This window comes from Stegostoma tigrinum, chromosome 1, assembly GCF_030684315.1.
Source record: "Stegostoma tigrinum isolate sSteTig4 chromosome 1, sSteTig4.hap1, whole genome shotgun sequence".
In the NCBI taxonomy this organism is placed as follows: domain Eukaryota; kingdom Metazoa; phylum Chordata; class Chondrichthyes; order Orectolobiformes; family Stegostomatidae; genus Stegostoma; species Stegostoma tigrinum.
Window position 1 is genome coordinate 184610773 of NC_081354.1, and position 24517 is coordinate 184635289.

Here is a 24517-nt window from a genome sequence, read left to right on the forward strand (position 1 = left end):
GTGGTCTCTCGGGAAGGAAAAATGTGTTGGGTGGTGGGGTCAGATTGTAGATGGTGGAAGTGTCAGAGGATGATGCGTTGTATCCGGAGGTTGGTGGGGCGGTATGTGAGGACGAGGGGGATCCTCTTGGGGCGGTTGTGGCGAGGGTGGGGTGTGAGGGATGTGTTGCGAGAAATGCGGGAGATGCGGTCAAGGGCGTTCTCGACCACTGCGGGGGGAAAGTTGTGGCCCTTGAAGAACTGGGACAGGTCAAGGAGGTGGGATGAGGTTAGTAGGTAGGAGATGGAGGTGCGGCTTGGGGTGGGAGGTTTATCTGGAGGGAGGGGGTAACTTCTTCAATACGCACTAAGCAAGGCTTGAAATTCGCAAATTTACTGTTGATTATATTCTGCAAATATGAGGGGAAATTTGAACCACTATTTACAAGGGAAAACTCACAGGGTTGCGGGGAAGTTAGAGTTATTTGGACAGCTCTTTTGAAGAGTTGACAAATGGGCCTCCCTTTGTGCACAATTCTGCAATGGGTTTCCTCTTAGTTTAACTAAAAGTTAACTACCCATTTTAACTAGTAGACTAAGTGTAGATTATTTTTCATTGTGAAACCCCTCCTCCCATCTCCTCACTTACATAGCATTTTTGCACGCTTTTGAACCATTATAAATTTATTTCCCCTTTTTAACTGAACATTGACAGCTTCTCATGCAATTACTGAAAAAGGCAATCTAATCTACATGCCTCCAGTTGACTGCCAATGTGATTTACCTTTAAACTTTGTATCTATCAAACCATCCAAAGAAAATAATATTTTCAGGCAAACAAACTCTATATATGTAGATCAATCAGTTGTCTAGTTTGGAAACTCAAGCTTATGATAGATTTCTGCATGAGTCTGAAACCAACTGATGAGAAAAACCAATCAGCTGAGCATTAAAATAGAGAAGTAAAACAAGAAAAAAAATATTAAAATCAAAAAGATCTGAAACTAATGTGGAACCAAAGTATGTCTGACTTTTGAAAGAAACAAGGAAGCTTACAAAGAGAACTGAAACACATACATTTGTTAAAGGGCTAGTATATTCTATTTATAGAGTTGCTGGAACTACTTGCATTTTCATTATGAAATGTAGCTCAGATAAATACACCATTGTATTATTAATTGCTTACTGATTATTTAAATCTAGAGGGGATTTAAGAAAAAAAATATTTACCCAGGAGATGGTGCAAATGCAGAACTTGCTACCACATGTAGTAGTCGTGGTAAATAGCGTGGCTCGATTTAAGCAGATGCTAACAAAGTATGTAAAAGGAGAAAGGAATAGGTTGTGCTGATAGGGTTAGCTAGGAAGAGGCTGATGCGGCATAGGCCTAGTTGTAACTTTCATAAATTCACTGTGCAGAAAAGCCCCTAGGCCCATCAAGTCAGCATGGACGTAACTTCCATTAAAAGTGCATGTATCCCATATCTTTGAATGTAATAATATTGGAAGTGCTCATTTAAATATTTTTGTAAAGGTTAAGATTTCCAGCCTCCACTATCTTCATAGCAATGCATTCCAGATTCCCATCACCCGCTGAGTGAAAACGTTTTTCCCAAATCCCTTCTGAATTTCCTGCCCCTTCCCCTAAAACTATGCCCCCTTGTGATTAACCCCTCAATCAAGGGGAACAGCTGCTCTGTATTCACCCCATCAATATCCCTCATAATCATATGCACCTGAATCATCTTTCCCCCCTCAGTCTTCTCTGCTCCAAGGAAAACAATCCAAACCTATCTAATGTCTTATAGCGCAATTTCTCCATCCCAGGCAACATCCCGGTGAATCTCCTCTGACCCTCTCCCAGTTCTATCACATCCTTCCTCTAATTGGGTGACCAGGACTGTGCACAGTCTCCAGTAGTGGCCTGAGTAATGCTCTGCACAGCTCCAATGTTACCATCTTGCTCTTATATTCAATGCCACAACTGATGAAAAGCAAGTATCCCATCGACCTATTCACCTGCTCTGCTTACTTCAGGGATCTGTGACTAATTACCCCAAGATCCCTCGATTCCTTTAAGTTACCTAGTGTCTACCTTTCATTAAGTTTTCTCTCGTTTTTTTCTTCCAAAAGTGCATCACCTCACAATTATCAGCGTTAAATACCATCTACCACTGGTCTAACCATCTGAGTAACCCATCTATATCCTTCTGTAACCTGCAAATACTTTCTTCCCTATTAAACCACTCTACCAATCTGGGTGCCATCTGTAAATTTGCCTAACATTCCCCCTACATTTTCATCTATATCATTTACTATACAACAAACAAAAAAAGGGTCCCAGTACTAATCCAGGTGGTACACCACTGAACACAGGTCTCCAGTCATGCAAACAGCCTACTACCACCACCCTTTCTGTCATATAACTAAGCCAGTTCCTGATCCATCTCAAAGTTTCCCTCAATTCCATGTTCTTTAACCTTCTCAATCCGTTTCCCATGTGGGACCTTGTTGAAAACTTTGCTGAAATCTGTATAACTGCATCAACTGAACTTTCCATATCCACAGATTTGATTACATTTTCAGAAAACTCGGGCAAATTTGCTAGGCATGACCTCCATCTGACAAAGCTATATTGACTATCTTTAATTAACCCAAGCATTTCCAAATGGGTATTTTTTCCAATAGTTTCCCTATCATTGACACAAGGTATATCAATCTGTAATTTCCAGCTTCATCTCTACCACTCTTCTTAAAAAGTGGAACTACATTAGCCATCCTCCAATCCTCTGGCATTACCCCTGTGGCTGGAGAGAAATTAAAGATTTGTGTTGGAGCCCCTGTAGTTTCCTGTCTCACCTCCCACAGCCCGCCTGGGATGCAATTCATCCAGGCTGGGGTATTTGTCGGTTTTTCAGCCCAACAAAGCCTCCAATGCCTCTCTATTTCCGATGTCAAACTGTGCAAGTTCCTCACAGTCCCTTTTCCTGAATTCCAAACCTACGTTCTCCATTTCCCACGTGAATACCAAAGAAAAATATTCATTTAAGACAATTCCAATATCCTGCAGTTTCACACGCAGGTTGCCCACTTGCTCCCTAATGGCTCCTATTCTTTCCCTGGTTAATTTCTTCACTTTAATGTATTTATAAAATATCTTAGAATTCTCTCTAAACCTGTTTGGAGACCTTTTATCATGCTTTTTGCTCCAGTTACTTTCTTAAGTTCTCTCCTACACTTAATGTATTCTTCTAGGGCTGCAGCTGAATTATTCCCTTTAGACTCGCTAAAGTCCTACCTCATTCTTTATCCAGTCCTGAGTTGGCCTAGACATCCGGGGTTCTCTGAATTTATTGCTCCTACATTTTCTTCTTTCGGGTACACGTTGGACCTGTACTCTCCCCAGCTCCTTTTTGAATGCCCCCGCCCCACCCCATTGCTGTGCTGTAGACTTACCCATAAGGAGTTGTTCCCAGTCTATTTTAGTAAAACCTGCCTTCCCGCCGGTTCAAAGCCATCTTTTTCCCCTAGGCTTGAACAAATTTGAACTTTACTGTGTTGTGGTTGCTATTGAACACTTGGCCAGCTTCTTTCACCAGAACCAGATCGGGCACTGCGCTGTCCCTTGTTAGGCCTTCTGTGTATTGATACAAAAATCTCTCCTGGATACGTTTCAAGGAATCCATCCCCTCTAAACCCTTAATATTGATTATCCTGCTGTATGTCGGGAAGGTTGAAATTGCCTCGTATAATTACCTGACCATTACTCCTGTACACCTCTGTGAACTATCATTGGATAAGCATATGGACGTACATGGAATAGTGTAGGTTAGATGGGCTGGAGATCAGTATGACAAGTCGGCACAACATCGAGGGCCGAAGGGCCTGTACTGTGCTGTAATGTTCTATGTTCTATGTTATTTGATGCTCCATTTCCCACTGATTCTTTGGGGGCCAATAATACACTCTCAGTAAGGTCTACTGTCAAAGCCTCGTTTGAAGACCCTTCCAAAATATCATTTCTTTCTATTGCAATACCTGATTCCTTCATTAATAGTGCCACAACACCACCCCTTTTAACACCCTCCTCTATCTCGCCTAAACGATCCTATACCCTGAATGCTGAATTGCCAGTCCAGCCCTTCCCTCAACCATGTTTCTGTGACATCAATCCATGCCATTAACTCAATCATAATTATTACACTCCCAGTATTAAAGACCAGCCAGATTTGCCTTACTCTCTTGACACTCAACACAGCTGAACTCACTGTGACTTGCTTCCTTTTGCTGCAGCATGATGTCTATCGATGTTTAATCAACCCCTCCCCTTACTAGAGTAACTTAAATTCCTTCCAAGGATATCGGTCTCAGAGTATTTCAGATGCAGACCATCCCCTTTGTATATATCCCACCTTCCCCAGAAAGAGTTCCAGTGATCCAGAAATCTCTTGCACTAATTCTTGAGCCACACATTCATTGGCCTTATTTTTCTATTGCTAGTTCTATTTATCTTTTCCTTAATTTGATTTGATTTATTGTGACATGTACCAAGATACTGCAAAGAATATTGTTTTGCATGCTAACCAAATCATACCTTACATAAGTACATCAGGGTAATAGCACAGAATGTAGAATATAACATTACCGCTACAGAGGAGGTTCAGAGAAAGATCAACTCTAATATATAAAAGGGGTCTGTTCGTAAGTTTGATAATGGTGGGAAAGAAGCAGTTCTTAAATCTTTTAGAATGTGTTCAAACTTTTGTATCTTCTTCCCAATGGATGATGGACTAGGCTGCGGTTCACAACTCTTAATTCCTTGCAGTGGTTGCCATACAAAGCTGTGGTGCATCCAAAGAATATACTTTCCTAAGGTAGTAGAACATCCAAAGATGTATCAGGAGAGTGCAAAAGTCAGTTGTTGTAGGACTAAATGGCAGATGAAGTTTAATTTGGATAAATGCAAGGAACCCAGTGGCGCAGGTACAGTTTGCATCGCATGTAGAGATGATGGTTAAAAGGTGTTTAGCATTCTTACCTGCATTGCTTACTCTTTTGAGTATAGGAGTTGGGAAGTCATGGTGATGTTGTATGTGACCTTGGTGAGGCCTTTTCTGGAGTACTGTGTCCAATTCTGAGTGCCTTGCTCTAGGAAGGAATTTGTTAATTAAGAGAGGTTTCAGAAGAGACTTACCAGGATGTTGCCAGGTGTGGAATGTTAAATTATAAAGAAATCCTAGGTAGTGTTGGAGGTTAAGAGGTGACCGTACAGAGGGTTATAAAATCAGAGGAGTATTGATAGGGAAAAGACATCAACCACTAACCCTAGGGTGGGGTATTTCAGGAGTAGGGGACATGTTTAACAGGTGAAAGGAGATTGTATTTTTAAAAATACATCAAGACCAATTTTTTTTTTAAGATAGAGAGGGTGGTTCATGTGTAGAATAAGCTTCCTGAGGAAGTGGTGGACATGCGCACAGTTACAACATTTAAAACACTTAGATAAGTACATGAATAGAAAAGGTTGGAGATATGTGGACCAGCAGCAGGCAGATGGGACTCGTTTAGCTTGGGATTATGTTGGGATTATCTATGACTAGAGTCATATTTAGGCCAGATCCTAAACAACATGATATATCAGGCATTAGCCCTTTGTTCACAAACTAAATATTGTCTATGACTCACTCACATCTATTCCAATAATGTCACTTGACAGGTTGATTCCACTCAATTCCTCATTCTTCCCTCCCTTCACAATTTCTTCCAGCCTCACATTTTATATCCTCTTTCATTCCAAGTAGCTAAGTAAGGGGTCAAGTCTGGGGATTAGTTACAATTACATACACACATTTTTTATTTCCTTAGGGAGATTAAGAGATGGCCTAATTGAAGCATTTAAGAGGATCAAAGGAGCTCTTTACAGAGAGAGTGTGGAAATCTTGAACTCTCTGCACCCACCCCCACCATTCACCAAACAACCAGCTCCACGCATGACAGTTCAAGAAAAAAAAGTAGATGTGAATGAGGGGGAGAAGGCTTGTGCAGCTGAATGTTTATTCTTGTCCCTATGTTCTCCCTTGTCTTTTTTTTCTTTTATTACAGACAATAAAAGAACAGTACAGCACAGGAATAGGCCCTTGGACCTAGCAAGTCTGGGCCAACACGATGCCTTTCTGAACTAAACGCCTCTACATGGTCTGTATCCCTATTTCCTGCCTATTAATGTATCTATCAAGATGTCTGTTAAACGTCATTATTGTATATGCTTTTACCACCTTCTCTGGCAGTACATTCCAAGCACTTCCAACTTCAGTGCAAAAACTTGCCTCTCACATCTCCTTTAAAAACTTTCTTCCTTATAAATTAAGCCTATGCCCCTTAGTAATTAACATTTCTACTCTGGGAGTCTGGGAATAATTCTAGATACAAAGTTGTATTTCATGGAGAAAGACAACTTCTAGATTATAAGATAGGAGGTTATGTTGGACCTGTATAGAATTTTGGTTAGGCCAGTTAGGTACTGGAGGGAGGGCAGAGGACATTCGCCAGAATGTTGTCTGGGAATCGAACATTTCAGATATGAAGACAGGCTATATAAGCTCAGGATGTTTTCTTTAGAGGTTGAAGGGACATGGACATAGTGAGCAGCTGTTCCCCTAATTCAAAGGATCGACAACAAGGGGATATAGTTTTAAGGTTAGGGGCAGGAGTTTTAGTGGGGATTTGAAGAAAAAGATTCGGAGGGTGGTAGGGTTCTGGGAGGGTAGTTAAGGCAGGTAACCTCACAATCTTTAAAAGTACATGGATGAGCACTTCATCTGACATAACATAGGCCTCATCTGGAAAAGTGGACCAGCCCAGTTCTTCCCCTCCCCCACTGCATCACAAAGCCAGCCCAGCTCGTCCCTGCCTCCCTAACTTGTTCCTCCTCTCACCTATCCCCTCCTCCCACCTCAAGCCACACCTCCATTTCCCACCTACCAACCTTATCCCGCCTCCTTGACCTGTTCGTCCTCCCCTGACTGACCTATCCCCTGCCCAACTATCTTCTCCTCTATCCATCTTCGGTCCGCCTCCCCCTCTCTCCCTATTTATTTCAGAACCCTCTCCCCAACCCCATCTCTGATGAAGGGTCTAGGCTCGAAACGTCAGCTTTTGTGCTCCTGAGATGCTGCTTGGCCTGCTGTGTTCATCCAGCTCCACACTTTGTTATCTTGGATTCTCCAGCACCTGCAGTTCCCATTATCTCTGACAAGAATGGCACTAGTCATTTAACACTCAGATCTGTTCTGCCAGTCTATGATATCTTGAATGATAGAGAGTCAGAGTCATACAGCATGGAAACAGACACTCTGATCCAACCAGTACTGGTCCAACTGACCACGTTCCCCAAACTGAACTATTCCTGCCTGCCTTAGCTTGACCCATATCCCTCCAAACATCTTTTAATGTTGTAAATACACCTGCATCCACCACTTTCTCTGGCAGTGCATTCCAAGCATGAATCACTGTAAAATGAATTGTCCCTCATGTCTTTTTTAAAAGTCTTTCTCCTCTCTCCTTAAAAATATGTCCCCTCGTTTTGAACTCCCCCATGCTAGGTAAGAGACCCTCTTCGTTCACCATGTCTATGCCTCTCATGGATTTTATAAATCTCAATAAAAGTCACCCACCCAACTTCCTATGCTCCAGTGAAAAACGTCCTAGCCTTTCCAGATGATTTTTATATCAAGGACTTCATTCCTGACAACATCCTGTATGTGAGGCCTTTGCCTCAAATTCTTTAACCTCTTTAATAATAGAAAGTAAGGACTTCGGATTTTTATTTCATCCAAATGACAGCTATTCCAACAATATTGCATTGAGTGTTTCAGTCTAGATTTCCTTTTAAGTCTTTAGAGAGAACCCATAAACTTTTGATTTGGTCATGGGAGAAGTCACATGCTTCCGACACAAAAGGAAACTAAAAAGGTCATCCCAAACTTCTCTGACAGATTCAGTTCTCTTGTACAATTTGTTTCCACACAATTTCTGATGGAACATGTATTGTATAATCAGGTGAAATGGCCTGCAATTCTGCCCCATCTCACTACCACTCACACAGAATCACGTAAGTGTTATGGCATGTAATGATGCCATTCGACCCATCGTGTCCGCACCAGCTTGTTAAATGAGCCTCCTTACTCAATACTACACTCTTCCTTCCCAATTCACCAAAATTTTCCTCTCCAACTAATTCCCATAACCCAACAGAGCTAAGAAACAAGATTTTCATGCAGCAAAGGAACAAAAAGGCAAAGTCAGCAATCTGAAGAAAACCATTTTATGTAATAGCTGTTCTGATAGTAACAAGTACTTGTTGGTCACCAATTTTTAAAATGGACAATGTTTTGTATGGATGTACAAACTATTGTTAACAAGTATTAGTCAATCAGTAACTTACATTTTACGAAGTACATATTTTTGTTACAAGAAACCATTACACATTTATACAAAAAGTCATACACCAAAATAACTTAGACAAATTAGTTAACAAGCTTTAAATACATCACCCTATTATTCAACAACCAGCTCCTGCAACATAGACTAAGAGAATGAACTATTCAATACTTGCTTCCTTTAACAAGAATTTCAGTCCCCCTTTTTTTGAACTTGCACTTATACAGCACTTTCCAACACATCAGTATCCCAGAAAGCATTTCTGAGCTGCTGAAGTATTTTTTGAAGTGGCTTCACAGACTTTAAAAAAAGGTACTGGAGCAGCCAATTTGAACGGCTCAGGTACCACAGACAGCAATAAGGTGATGGTCTGTTTTAGGTTACGTTGGTTGAAAATAAATATCAGACACCACCTGCTTTGAGTCAGGGGCTTCAATCACTTCTGCCCTTGAGGGCTGATAAGAGGAGAAAAATAATAAAATACAGTTGTAAAATGTAATTATGATTTTATCATCTCACCTCAAAAATGACAGTACGCAGGAATGTCAGCATAGATTATGGGCTCAAGGAGGTCAACTTGAACAACTTTCTGTTGGTGCAATCTATGTCGGTATTAACTAGATGAATCCAGGATACCGTTTTGGAAACAAACTAATCTCTGATGAACTATATTTAAAGTAAAATTTCCTGTGAGCCTTCCAGTTTATTTTATCCCCCCCCCCCCAAAAAAAAATAGCAATGTCAGCACAGGGTGCCAAAGGTTAACAGGAGTGATTCAATGGTAGTCAAAATCTTTAATAATTTTTGTTGTCTTATGCTTAGGAACTTAGATAATGGAAACTGCAGATGCTGGAGAATCCAAGATAATAAAGTGTGAAGCTGGATGAACACAGCAGGCCAAGCAGCATCTCAGGAGCACAAAAGCTGACATTTCAGGCTTAGACCCTTCATCAGAGGCACTTAGGAACTTACCTTTGTTTCAGTAGCAGACAAAATAAACTCATAACATTAATTATACTGGAAAGATCACAGAACACCTGGAACTGTATCAGCTGTCCAAGATGACCAAAAAAGGTGAAACACCTTATTTCCCAGCACCATTACCTTTAGTAAAAAGCCCTAAGTGTACTTCAAAGGACTGCTCAAACAAAATTTGACACCCACAAATGTTAGGCCTGGTATCCAAAAGCTTGGTCAAATAAGTAGGCTGGGTAAAGTGCATTAACAGAAAAGAGAAGTTTTAAAAAAAACGTACATGGGACGTGTGTTTCTGTCAAGACCAGCTCTTATTGCCCATCCCTAATTATTAAATGGAGTGGCTCTTAGGCATTTCAGAGGGCAGTTAGAAGTCAACCGCATTGCTTGTGGGTATGCAGTCAAATGCAGACCAGGCCTCTCCAAGTATAGCAACCCCACCTACTCCAAGCTTTCCATGTAGCTGACATTCCTCGTCCCTGAAACCATTCTTATGAATATTTTCTATATCCACTCTACAGCCCTCACATTCATCCCAAACTAGTGCCCAAAAATGAACCAGAAGGAGGTCACTCAGCCCATCAAGCCTACTGCACCATTTGATAGGATCATGGCTGATCTAACATTCCCACCTGTTTTCAGTAAATTTTGGACAACTTGTTTAACAAGGATACTCAAATACTCCAGTTGAGGATCAGCCAGGATTTTCTAAACATACATCATAATTTCCTTGCTTTTGTATCATTTGGAAAAAAACAATAGCCTAATTGGATTAACAGTCCAGTGATAATACTGAGACCCAGATAACATTCTAGGGACCCAGGTTGGATCCCACCATGGCAGATGGTGGGATTTGAATTGAATAAAAATACCTGTAATTAAGAATCTAAAGACGACTGTGAATCTATTGTTGGAAAAATCCCATCTGGTTCACTAATGTCCCTCAGGGAAGGAAGCGGTCATCCTTACCTGATCTGCCCTACATGTGACTCCAGACCACAGCAATGTGGTTGACTCATAATTGCCCTCTGGGCAATTAGGGATGGGCAGTAAGTACAGCCTAGCCAGCAACACCCTCATCCCATGAATGAAGAAAGAAAGAAAAAAAACCTGTGTACAGTGCAGGATACCCTCTGCCCTTTTAACCTTTGTCACCTTATCTTGCCACCGTCAATTCGTGCACGTACAGCCCCAGCTCGATGTCACTGTTCCTGTAACTCCATCTGTAAATTTTGAAATTCAAGGCCGAAATTCAAAACTTGCCAGTTCTACACTTCTCTTCTGATGTTCTAACACAAGCCATTCAAAGATGAATTCAAAATGTCAGGCATAGGCTACAGTTTGGTTAGAATGTGGAACTTGCGACCAAGGGTTAGTCAAAGCAGAAAAAAAGAGAGCTAATAAACAGTAGGGTACAAAGCACTAAAAGGATAATTTGATGGGAGAAAGGGGGTTATGTGGAGCATAATAAACTGGTACAGATTGATGAACTGAATGGCCTGTTTCTATGCTGTTATGTATTTTGTAATTATAAAACTTGGCCTACAACTGTGCGGAAGTAGGATCACTGGGTGGCTGCTGTCAACCTCCAACAAGTTTACTTGGTCACAAAACAGGAATGATGGTTAAAGGCAACATGTTGCTATTTTTATCTTCCTCTTCCCAATCCCTCAGCCAGCAAGTGCAGCAAGGTCTGTATTCCAACTGTTTCAGAAAGCTCTGGCAAATGGATGTGGTTCTGGTCTCTGCAGTTCCTACTAGATGAAAAACCCGGTGAGTGGAAGTAAGTAATATCCTCATTTCACTGAACGGACTGCAACAGTTCATAAAGCCTTCCCAATCTCTAGGGGTAATGCTCCATCTTTTGGTCAATGTCTGGTTACTGCCACAGAAGGAGCATTCATAGTACAGCCCATGAGCCTGCCAATCCTTCAACCACTTGGCACTTTTAGAGAAAAGGAAGACTGTGTAGACAAGAAAACAAAAATCAACATTGAGACCCTGTGCAGCAGCAACTTGGTAAAAAGTTGATGGTGCAAGAAACTAAATTTAGAGACTGATAAACTAAACCGTCATTCACCCATATTGTTTTTACTCCTAACTGCATCAATGAGTTACCTTTGTGAACAGTGAAGCAGGACCACAAAACAGAATTTACAGATTGATTCTATAAATCCACACATCCTCCAAGCACAGTACACATGTTATAACAGAAAACAATAATGGCTCTGGAATAACAAAATAATCTTGTAAATAAAGAGGAAATAAAATGTTGACATGGCCACTGTAAAAGAAAAGATCTGGCAAACAAACAAACAGTCTGTCACGAACAGTTAAGCTTTTATTCTAAAAAATAAACTTCACAGTACATGTTGGTGAGGTCTCTTTCACCATGGGTAGTTGGTGACAAAAAAAGTGTTCCCAATTCGGTATCACCATTTATGCACTCTGCTAACATGTGCGTAGGAAACATTATCTACTTCTGTGGCACAATCCTCCAGTCCATCTTTTGCAAGAGGTTTCCAAACATCAGATCTTCTCTGTCTCGCCCATCTCTCAATAGAGTCCTCTTATGTCCCACCACACGGCAGGTGGTGCATTGTAAACAGGCGCCGACTTTAAGTTTCTGCTCAGGATAAATTGAGAAATCCTCCTTCCACATGGTCCACCAAAACTAGGAAGCAGGGCCACGTGGGTGTCTAAGAAAATTGGACTGTTGATGTCCTGCTACATGTACCACCACAAGCCCAAGAGGAACTGAGCTAGGGTACATCACAATCATATTAGAGCTCTTTTCACATTTAATAGAGAGAAGAAATTTGTCAATTCTGGTACCTGAATCTGCGAAAACATTTTCTACAGTGGCAACCTTTTGTATCTCAGTGTGTAAAATCTCAGTTTCACAATTTAGTTGAACACAAGGAAATACCAATGATAACCATCAGTTTAATCTTTGCTGCTCATAAGATGAGGTAACAATATTGTATCCCTGCTTGAGACAGCACTCACAGAAATACACGTGAAGGAAGGACCATATTTTGCTTTAAGAGCCAAAACAAAAATATCCAGAAAAGCTGACTAAACCAGTCAAAGGTTCCCAAGATCTTCGTAGATTGACTCTGGGTTAATGCTAAAGTCATCCACTGACACTTCTTTCTGTGGCCTTTTGGGCTTCACAACCTTACTGTAGATGCAGTTATTTGAGCTGTTGAAATTGGTTTTAAGAGCCGGCCGCTCAGAGTTAGCTAGCTCCCTCCCCATCTCCTTGAAGTCTGCCCGTTTGTCTTTTACAAACGGCCCGCTGACGGGTTTCGGTGCGGGCAAGGGCTTAGGCTTTTTTGGCTTGGTGGCTGGCGTCTCAACACCCCTTGGGGGAGGTGGGCCCAAGCTGTCATCTTTACCAGGATGCCCCGCTGCGCAGCCCTTCTTTCGCCAAGCAGCCGAGTCTGCAGGCTGAGCTTGGTCATAGATAGCAGTGAAGGCGGGCAGGGGATAGGGAGCTCTGGCCTCCGGGACCTGCTGGAATGCCCGGCCTTCTGGCTCGTCATAGATGTGCTCCTCCGCCAGGCCGGTGACGGCCAGCCTGGAGAACTCTTGATTTACCCGATCGTAAATGTCCGCATATAGAGGTTCCGCCCTCTGCCCGGGCGCCCTCCTGTCCTTGAAGCCCTTCCGGGCTGCTGGGTCTTGGGCTTTGCACGGCGGGACGCTGTCAACTGGCTCGGAGTACAGGCAGTCTGAGCCGCACCGGCCGACAGTCAGGGCGTCCACGGGATCGGAGTAGATAGAGGCCGGATCGGCATTTGACGCAGGCATTTTGGGAGATCTTGGCGGAGTCGGGGGCCCCACACCCGGAGGCTCCGGAAGACTCCGGTTTTTGAGGAGTTTGGACAAGTCCTTCTCCTCAGAGCCTCGCTGCTCCTTTTTGGGGACCGCCTTCGGCCCCTCAGGTAAATTGGATTTGTGTTCAGGGCTGCCGTTGCCCACCACCTCGGAGGAAAGGACTGAAGACGCATCAAGTAACAGACATTCAGGGCTCCGTTCCACTGAGCTCAGGGCGGTGTGGTCGCCTGCCTCCAACGGGGGAAAACTTCGGCGGCTCCCCTCGGCCTGGGCTTTCTGCTCCAGGATGCTGCTTTCCACCAGCAGGAAGATGTCGTTGCCATGTTTTGTCTCGAAGGTGAAGTTCCCCGCTCCGGAATCACACCTGCGCCCAGCCTCAAACGAAAACATGACCTGCCAGGAAGAGAAAAATCCCCAGTTAAAAAAGTGACACCCAGAGACAGGGTTACTTTCGCAAAAGAAACTCACATGAAAGCTCAATGAAATGTTGCATCTTCCTCAATTCTTTAGTCACTATTGCAATGTAGAAAATGTTGCAGCAAACGTGCACGCAGCCAGACCCTATCCACAGCAGTACGACACTGATGACACAATATTTCAGAAGCAAAAATCAAAACAATGTCCAGACCTCCCTTGCTCATCTTTAAAATGCCTTGCCATGGGAGCTTTTACTTTTACCTAACGCGGCAGAGGAAAACTTTGCTTAACATCTTGCGAAATGTTGTACCCGACTACATAACACCTCTCCCTGTACTGCACCAAAGTCTCAGCCAAGATTTTTATATTGACTGTGGGGAGTCAATGGTAAATTGATATATCATGTCTATTAATAGACTATTAATCCAGAGACCAGGCTAATATTCCAGTGACAAATCTGAATCCCACCACGGCGGATGGTGGAACTTAATTCCAGATTTTTATTGAATTCAAGACGCTAATGGTAACCGTAAAACCATTGCCGATTGTTCTGGTTCATTAATGTCCTTTAGGGAAAGAAACTGTCATCTTTACCTGGCCTGGCCTACATGTGACTGCAGTGTCCTAACAATGCGATTGACTTTCAACTGCCCTCTGGGCAATAAATGCTAGCCCAGCCAGTGACGACCACGTCCATTAAATGAACGTTAAAAGAAAACACTGTCTTCTGACTCAACAGTATTAGTGTTACCCACTTGGCTGTGGCTGAGAAGTGTGATGCTTTGGAAACATGAGAGATTGAAGCAAGTTATTCTATGCTTTGTGTTAACTGATACCCACACCAATTTATAATGGTTGCACATTGGCTGTTTTTCACCATGATAATGCAATACAAAAGCACAACACTGTTCATTGCGAAGAACCTCAGTCTCCATAAATAGAAGTTGACGAACAGAGTGTTTCAAGTTTTGGTCAAGTCTCTAGTAGACAATTAGGCCATTCAGTGTAATTGATCTTTAGTCAATTAGACCATAGAATCATGGAATCCCAACACTGTGGAAGCAGGCTGTTTGACACATTGAGTCCACACAGACACTTGAAAGAGCATCCCACCCAGACGCAGTCATCCCTGTAACCCTGCATTTCCCCAGGCCAACCCACCTCACCTGTCCAAAGATGTGCAATGGGAGGAAACTGGAGCACTCAGAAGAAACCCACGTAGACAAGGAGAGAACATGCAAACTGCACACAGACAGTCTTCCGAGGGTGGAATCAAACCTTGGTCCCTGATGCTGTGTGAGGCAGCAGTGTGAACCACTGAGCCACTATGCATGCTCTCCACGCTTATCCTCCTCCCATCTCTGTTCAGATAACTGATCCGTATTTGCTTAATTACTTATTTGCTGAACTAGCTTGTCCTTATGGTATGAACAAAAAAAAATTTAAGAGCTGTACGATCTTTACAATCACGAAGAGAGATTATCAGGCTGGATACAGCGAGGTGTTGGCCTAATAATCTAGAGACTAACACCAATGCTCTGGGGATATGTATTCAAATCTCGCCACTGTAGCTGGAAGAATTTAAATTCTATTCGTGAATCAGGAAGTGAAACTCTCAACATTACCATTTCTGAAACTAACTTTTATTTGTAACAAAAACCCACTTGGCTCGCTCCTGGAAATCAGTCATGCTGAACTTGCCTACTTGTTCACTGTTGCAACATGACACACTCTCAACCACGCTCTGGAATGACCCAGCAAGCCATTCAGTTCAAGGGTAAAGAGGGAAGGTTGAATACTGGCCTTGCCAGGAACGTTCCCTGCAATGTTCTTTTCGCTGCTGTGCAGGTCCCCAAGGTCCATGCGAGGGAGTGACTCCTGGAAGCAGACACTGTTTATTGGCATGCCGGTCAGCCAGCACAGAACTTCCCAGTGACTGTGCCTAATCTAACCTGCTCGCCAGTGATGCCTACATCCCACTAAATAATTATCTTTAAAAACTGAGATATTCCCAATTGGAGGAGACCAAGACCTGAAGGAAATAAAATGCTAGGAGAGTCACTGATAATCCTAAAAACCAAATTACAAGATCCTTCTTCAGATCAGGATGTGACAAGTGTCACCATGCAAAACAGTATAGATGCACTTAAGGCGAAACTAGATAGATGCATGTGGACAAAAACAAATGGAGTAAGTGTAGTTGGAGGTGGTTTGTGTGGAGCAGAATATTGGGCTAAATGGACTCTGCGCTGCAAGCCCTACGTAACCAAAAATAAACTATTGCTGTGTGACAACGCAAAAACAGGCGGCCTCAGCCTTTAGTGCATTTGGGCCTTATGTCACTGAGTGATCGTGAAGAACTCAAGCGCAGAGTCTGCGTCAAGACACTTGGAGCTGGGTTTCCTCTGGTGAGCCACATCCTCTGCGCAGCAAATTTTAATGAAACTTAATACTTCTAGCTGGAAAATTAAACTCAGCAGGTGATACACTGTCAAAGGCCACGTGGCCTTGAGCTGGGGAATGGAAAAACAAAATGTGCAATGTTACAGTTGGCTTCAAGTGTTAGGATCAGGAGGCTGTCTAATTCTCAGCCTTGCAACCACAGTAGAGTTATAATTAGGATGCACCAAAGAGCTTTCTAAAGTAACTTGCTGATATCCAAAATGATGTAAAGAGAGTGAATTTGCTTTTCCTGCAGTACTTCAGTTTCCATCCAAGGACATATTTGAAGTGATTTAAGGATTAGCCTCATGCAGCATTTTTTTTTGAGCCATCTACTAACTTCGTATAACATTTATAAAAGTTAAAATGCATCAGAAATTGCTTGTATGTTTCACATAAATGGGGGAATGAAAACCAGGGAAGGGGGCACACATTAAAAATAATTGCCAAGGGAACTTGGGCAGTGAGTTGAGGAAGGGGCATTGCTTGGAAGAAAAGAAATGATGATAATCAGGAATGCACTGTGCAAGAGGATGATAAAGCAGACCCATTAGTAGCTCTGACAGAATTAGATAAATACTTTTGGGAAGCAATAGAAGTCAGACTAAGCTTGACTAGCTCTTTCACAGACCAAACACAATGGGACATATGGCCTCCTCCTACACTATCATTTTGAGAGAGTTTAATTAGAGTTGTCTTAACTCATTCATGCTGATCAAGTTTCCTAAACTGAATCAGTCCCATTTGCCTACAATTGGCCCATAACCCTCTAAACCTTTCCAATTCAAGTACCTGTCCAGACATGTTGTACTCGTCTTTACCACTTCTAGCAGCTCATTCCAAATATGCACTGCCCTCTGCGTGAAAAGGTTGCCCCTTAGGTCAGTTTTAACTCATTCCCCTCTCACCTTAAACTTCTCTCTAGCTCTGGACTCCCCTACTCTGGGAAGAAGACCTTGACTTTTCATCTTATCTGTGCCCCTCATGATTTTACAAACTTTTATAAGGTCACTCCTCAGCCTCCTATGCTCCAGGGGGAAAAACAAAAAAAAAAGAGTCCCAGCTTACCCAGCCTCTCCTTATAACACAAACTTTCCACTCTCAGTAATATCCTTGTTAATCTTTTTTGCACCTTTGCCAGGTCAATAACGTGTTTCCTATAGCAAGACAACCAGAATTCTCAAATGCTCAACCTAGACAACTAAAGCTGCCCAGGGGAGATTTCATTGAAACGTACAAGATTCTGTGTGTGATTAGCAGGGTGGATATCAAGAGGTTGTTTTCCCTCGCCATCAGCAATGTTCCCTCTAAGCTATATGGTCATAAAGTTGTTCGGAAGGTCTGTGCATGCCAGTTGGTTTGTAGACATATTGACTACTACATAAGGCATTTAGGACTGAGATGAGGAGAAATGTCTTCTCCCTCAGAAAGTGGTAAGTCTGCGGAAATCTTGGCCACAGGAAAGGGGATCAGGCCAAAACAGTGAATGCTTTCAAAGGATATATGGAGAAAGCGGGAACACGGCTGATCAGCGAATCAGTGCCATGATCATACTGAATAGTGCAGCAGGCTCAAAAAAAGGGCCAAATGGCCTATTCCTGTTTTCTTTGTTTCCATTGGCTTCCACTGCCATGCCATGACCTGAAATTGGCAGAAACATTAGAGAGAATGGATGCCATTAGCCCACTGTCTCAGAATGGAGGTGAAGAAACATGTTTTTACCCCCCAAGGATTGTAGAATACTTGAATTGTCTCAGAGGCTTGTGGTTTTTCCATCATTGAGTATATTCAAGGCCCAGACAGATAGGATTTTTACTTTCTCAGGGAATCAAGGGATGAGGGGAGTGAACAGGGGCAGTGCAGTTGAGGTTGGAGATCAGCCATGATTGTGTTGAATTGCAGGGCAGGTTTAGAAGCTAAATGGCCTTCTCTTGCTCCTATCTAACAAGAGGAGAAGAACGAAGTGAACAGGCTGAGAGTTAGGTGAAACAACATGGGGGCCCACGGTGCACGGCCCAAGCAGTTGGAGACATGACTGGCATAGGTGGATTACTTAAACTGAGGCTTTGCAATACAATATTGTATGATTTTAACAGGCACACAGTAATTACATTCCTTATAACGTTTTAAATCAGAAAACTGCCAAACTGGATTGTGTCCAATTTTACCTTGTCCCTGCCATAGCGCCGCAGAAGCTTGTAGGGCCAGTTGAAGAGAACTTGATTGGTTTTGGTATCTTTAAGAGTGAGCTTCTCCTTGTCTGCTTTAAGGATGTATGTCCCGTGAAGATTGCACCTCTCTGCTGCTTCTGTCTTCTGCACATTCACCCAAAACTCATTCACTGTGCATGGGAAAGGAGGAAACAAGGCAGTTTAATCACAAGAATGAGTTAAGGAGAAAGAAAGGAAGGAGAGGACAAAAAGAAAGCAGCAGGACTTTGGGCTGGGTTTTATGGATGGGAATCTGTAGGAGTTCTCCTCCTCTCCTGCTCACTCAGATTACGGCATGATGGTGTCAGGTCAGCAATGCAAATATCCACATTGCACCATTCCCCCATATTTCGGAACGCAAGCGTGTGCAGGCATCAGAAGCTCGCCCACTATTTTGGAAATAACCAGTCAACAAACTATTGATCCTATTGAAGGTACAACTGAACTGTAAGACCTTTTTTTATTCATTTGCTTAAAACATACGTGGGTGAGCATATGAAATGTCATACGGGCATAGAGCTGGAAAATGAGATTTGTGTAAATAAATAGCTCTGTGCTGTATTACTATAACTCCATGAATAGGACACTTCAAGCATTCACCCGTGTACTTATTTTTTTAAAAAGTGGGTAAATAAAGCAGATAAATAGTTGAAAAATATTCAGTTAAGATCTTCACAAGGCTCAATATCTTGTTGAATGTTTATTTCAAAAATGGTGGGTAAGCTTCCGATACCTGTGGCTACATGGTGTGCCAGAGGGTCTCTTCTGTGCTGTATGTATAATTCTATTTTAAGCCTACAGTAAGAAATAAAGACAGACAGCAGTCGCTTCTAAATTGACACCCAAGGCCATCTTTTGGTTCCCAGGGTAATCCCTCTCGCACCAGACACAGACCAGATTCCTGACTGGACACAGAACACCATTAACACCACCCCCTGCAACATCATTGCCAGTTGGCGGCTGGATGGTCGATTCACCAGGAGAGGGTATAAGCGAACCCCATGTTTCTGGTCAACTTGCTCATGCCATCAGACACCATAAAATCCAGCTCTTTGATCATCCGTTCAGAGTTGCTCTGAGACAATGTCCATCTCCCAACCTTGCTCACCTTCTGAGAACTTTTTTTTGTGTACAAGTTTTTAATGTATAAGCTCCTGTCTCAGTTTCTTTTTAATTCAAAGAATTTGATATTTCTTGTCTTTTGGCTTGAAAGAGTAAAGGTTATTTGATTAAAAGATATACAACTTGACGATTAGATAGAAATACTTGGAAGCCTTGCACAGAAAACAGGAAAGAGACAGGGGACTGATTGGACAGCTGTTGGCAAAGGCATGATGGGCCAAATGGCCTCCCCCATGCTACAAGGATCCTGTTTTTGTCACTAGTGTTACAGGAGCAAACTGAAGAAAGTACAAGCTAAACTGTTGTTCTCTGACCTCGGGGGAAAAAAAAAGTGCCTCTGCACGAAATATACAACAATGTAGCTTGAGCAGGAAAGAGGTACCTATTGGAAAATAATGGAGTAGAGGAACAGGAAGATCTCAGGGTACAGGTATATGCATCACTTAAAAAGTAGCAGTGCAGTTGAAAGGGTAGCTAAAAAATAAAGGCAAGCACGGCATTCATTTCTACAACGAAGAGAGAGAGAGAAGTGATATTAAACTTGCACAGAACCTTGGTTCGAGCACACTTGCAGCACTGAACGGCTTTGAAGTCCAATATGAAAAGGATGTAAGAAGCATTGGAGAGAAAGGCATTAGAAAAAAATACTTTTACTAGAATGATAGCAGAACAAGATGGCTTATGGATCAGGAAAGATGGAGCTCCCAAAGTCTCTTTTCTCTAGAAAAAGCTGGGTGAGGGCAGGGAAATGACTCTTAGCCGAGGCCTAGGCCTATTAACATTTTTGACTGCACAGTGGCTGCCTCACAGCACCACGGACCCAGGTTCAATTCCAGCATCGGACGACTGAGAAGTTTCTCCAAAAGTCTGTATGGGTTTCCTCTGGGTGCTCTAGTTTCCTCCCACAGAAGGTGCAGGCTAGGTGGAGTAGCATGGTAAATGCAGGGTTACAGGGAATAGGGTGGGAGGCTGCCTCTTGGGTGGGCTGCTCTTTGAGGGTCAGTGTAGACTCAATTGGGTGAATGGCCTCTTGTCACACTACAGGGATTCTATAATTTGGAAAAAGGTTTGGATTGGCCGAGATTGGAGAATCTGTTTTTACTTGCAGAGGAGATCAGGACTACGGGCTACAAACACAAGATAGTTACTGGTAAATCCAACAGGGAATTCAGGAAAAACTTGATTGCCTAGAACATTCTACTGCAAATAGGGTTAAAGGGGACAGGTTTAAAGCTCATATGGGGGGGGGGGGGGGGGGGGGGGTGAGAAAGAGAGGGAGGGGTGGAAGAGAGGAGGTTGGGGAAGAGAGAGAGAGAGAGAGAGAGATGGGGGGTGAAGAGAGAGGGGGTATTTAAATGATGAAAAAAAAAACGGAAGAATTCCTGGGTGGAAATACCAGTTTCTGTGCAGCAAACAGATCTTTTACAAAATCTCAAAATTTTCTGGAACGCCAAGACTGCAGCTCAAGTCAAAGCTATTTCAAGGGTGTGAAGAGCAAGTTTAGGCACGAGGCATTTCAACATCTAGAATGTGTCATCAGGAAAAGAAGTGATTGAGGTGAAACTGTTCCCGATAAACAGTTCCAAATTGCATTGAGTAAATGAGAGGGAGCGCTGTTTCACCTAGACATTAAACTTAGGCCAAGTCTGCCTCCTCAGTATAAAACCCCCCATCACTATTTGAAGATAAGGAGTAGGGATTCCACTTGATAGCCTTGCCAACGTGGGTTATTAGAAAGGATTAACTGTTTTTTCACCTTCTTCCTGTTATGGTGGGATCACACTCTGCCAGTTGGCTACCTCATTGCGACAGTAACTATGAAGTGCTTATGAAGGCTCTGTCCGAAGTCATAGGCGTGCTCCACTGGCAACAGCCACATGGACCGCATGTCGTGACATGTGCCAACCTCCATGAACCCTCATGTCACATCTCCAATCCACTGCACAAGACGCACCTGCACTTCAAACCTCCATCTCAAGGCTTACTGGTAAATATCAATATAATGCCGCAGCAATAATGTTCTGTGCTCGGGGCACACACCCAGTTCATGACTGGGTCAGGTTGCATCTCTTGGCTGTTTACTTGCTCTCTTGCTCATTTTGGTCCTAGCTGGGTATATACAACATCCCTGCCTTGCCTTTTTGAGCTTAGCTTCCTCCTCAGCTATAGACAAAATAGGAAGAACTGCAGATGCTGTAAATTAGGGACAAAAATAGAAATTGCTGGAAAAGCTCAGCAGGTCTGGCAGCATCTGTGAAGAGAAATCAGAGTTAACGTTTCAGTTCAAGTGACTCTTCTGTAAATGCTGCCAAATCTGCTGAGCTTTTCTAGCAATTTCTATTTTTGTGCGAGCGTAAGAACTGCAGATGCTGGAGTCAGATAACACAGTGTGGAACTCAAGGAACACAGCAGACCAGGCAGCATCAGAGAAGCAGGAAAGTTGACGTTTCAGTACGGGACCCTTCTTCAGAAATTTTTCAGCTCCACACTATTTCTATTTTTGTTTCTGCTTTACAGCATCTGCAGTTCTTCTGGTTTTTATTGAGGCTCATCTTACTGCTGTATTGTGTCAGTGCTGATCAGCACCGCAAAGTCAAAGTTTGTTGTGGTTGTCAGCAGACCTCAGTCAAGGCATGGGTTTTTGGTCTGGCTTCCTCTGCAGAGAAAATCCAAGAACAAGCTCCGACTCCAGTCTAGGAGTTTGGAAATGGTCTGCCAACTGAATATATACCTGACGGTTTAGGTTCAGTGAAAAACAGGAAAATCTTCAAGAAATGCCAATACATGGACAGGTAATTTTCTTTATTGGTAGGATACGGTTTTGTGTAGGAGCATTAAATAAAAACATTAATCTCCTGTTTGACTGTTTAGATTTGGATGCCCATTAATAGAACAGCCCCAGTCTACACAGTTTACCAAAGTTCAATCACCGTTTAGCAACCAACTCTTCACATTTATGCCAGTTGTTACAGTGGGTAGCACTCTTCACTTCTGAAATCAGAAGGGCACAGGGTCTAGCCCCACTAAAAGTCACATGCAGCACTGAGGGAATACTGCACTGTGGGAGATGCCATCTCCCTGATGAGAGATTAAAATTTTTTTTCCTGCAAGTCTTTCACAGGATCTGGGCATCATTAGTAAGGTCACCTTTTGTCCCCCATTTCAACTCCCTCCTTGAACTGAATGAGTTCTTATGCTATTTCAAGGGCAGTTAAGAGTCACATTGCCATAGTTCTGGAGACACATGTAGGTCAGTCCAGGTAAGGGTGGAAGATTACTGTGGGACGTAGGTGTCACTGCCTGGACAACATTTATTCCCCACCCCTATTTGCCTTCTTGAACCATTACAATCCACCTACTGCGAGTAGGCCTACAATGCTATAAAGGGAGGGAATGCCCCGGAAAGAGAATGAGAAATACAAGTGGCGGCTGGGAGAACTCAACTCTTCCCAGCTACAAATAAATGTGTGGTTTATTAACTAATGGCCAAGACTGCTCATAAATAACAATACAGCTGACCATGATAGGTGATTCTGTCTTCATCAGTAAGGCAAGCCTTGAACTAGCTTTAAGTAAGCATTGGACCTATTATTCCTTTTGAATAGCTGATAATAGTAAAATCTCTGTTATCAGCACTTTTGAATTTCAGATGCAGGCTGCATGAGAATTCTGGAAGCTGGGATCCAGATAACAAAGAATTTTATTGTACTTTATTAGGTCTAGAACATGTTAAAGTGTTTACATTATAAAAGGCACTAAAATAAATGCAAAAGCATTCTTTAAGATATGCATCATAAACTATTAAAGATAATCAATGCCACACTACAGTGAGTTCACAATTTTCAAACAGTTCAGTCATAAATGGTAAATTCAGTTTGTTCATTGCTATTTTAAGTCCTATATTGCAAAAAGCATCGGTGACTTGGAGAAAGGTAAATAATGAGACATGAATCCTGACGGTGGAATCCCAGGCAACCTATCCTCCTTACCTTCAGATCGAGAGTAGTAGATACTGTTCTCTGCCATTTCCAGAGGTTTTGAATTTGCACCACAACAAGGATCAGGAGTCTACAATGAAAGAGAGAGTGACACAACTTTAAATAGAAGGCTACCTAACAGAGATCCAAGAGTATCTGGGGTCTAATGTGGCAGGAATGGTGACTATTGCCATGGTTATCTTACTGGAGTAAGATTCTGAAAGCATGGACTAGAAAAAAAATCAGAGAATCTGAACTCAACTCCAAGATACCATGAATTCCATTCAGCTTGTGGCAATACTTGCAATGAAACAGCAAATCTCAGTAACAGGTGACCTTGACATTGAACTGGCACTAAATCCCAGCTGGTTCACAGATGTCCTCTCATCGGGGGAAAAATAAAACTTCCCTTACTTAACTAATCTGGGCCAGAACTACCATTCCACATCATAAGACCATAAGACATAGGAGTGGAAGTAAGGCCGTTCGACCCATCAAGTTCACTCCGCCATTTAAATCATGGCTGATGGGCATTTCAACTCCACTTCCCTGCACTCTCCCCGTAGCCCTCGATTCCTTGTGAGATCAAGAATTTGTCGATCTCTGCCTTGAAGGCATCCAATGTCCCGGCCTCCACTGCAGTCCGTGGCAATGAATTCCACAAGCCCACCACTCTCCGGCTGAAGAAACGTCGACTCATTTCCGTTTTAAATTTACCCCCTCTAATTCTAAGGCTGTGCCCATGGGTCCTAGTCTCTCCGCCTAACGGAAACAATTTCCTAGCGTCCACCCCTTCTAAGCCATACATTATCTTGTAAGTTTCTATCCGATCTCCCCTCAACCTTCTAAACTCTAATGAATACAATCCCAGGATCCTTAGCCATTCATCATACGTTAAACCTACCATTCCAGGGATCATCCGTGTGAATCTCCACTGGACACGCTCCAGGGCTAGTACGTCCTTCCTGAGGTGTGGGGCCCAAAATTGGACACAGTATTCTAAATGGGGCCTAACTAGAGCTTTATAAAACCTCAGAAGCACATTGCTGCTTTTATATTCCAACCATCTTGAGAATTCACTTTCTTAAATCACAGATTCTACCTGCAAGTTAAC

The 24517-nt window shown here is 42.7% G+C and overlaps 1 protein-coding gene across 3 annotated transcripts in view; it reads right to left on the minus strand.

Annotated features, from left to right (window-relative positions):
* Window positions 1-8336: 8336 nt before the first annotated feature.
* Window positions 8337-24517, minus strand: part of dok1b (docking protein 1b) — a 68905-nt gene continuing 52724 nt past the window's right edge. For all 3 annotated transcript variants that reach the window (XM_048539388.2, XM_059650548.1, XM_048539396.2), the window contains exons 3-5: window positions 23416-23494; window positions 18263-18435; window positions 8337-13628 (exon numbers count right to left, since the gene is read on the minus strand). In XM_048539388.2, coding sequence (XP_048395345.1) covers window positions 12480-13628; window positions 18263-18435; window positions 23416-23494 — 1401 coding nt within the window. In that variant the 3' untranslated portion in view covers window positions 8337-12479. The remainder of the gene's footprint in view (window positions 13629-18262; window positions 18436-23415; window positions 23495-24517) is intronic.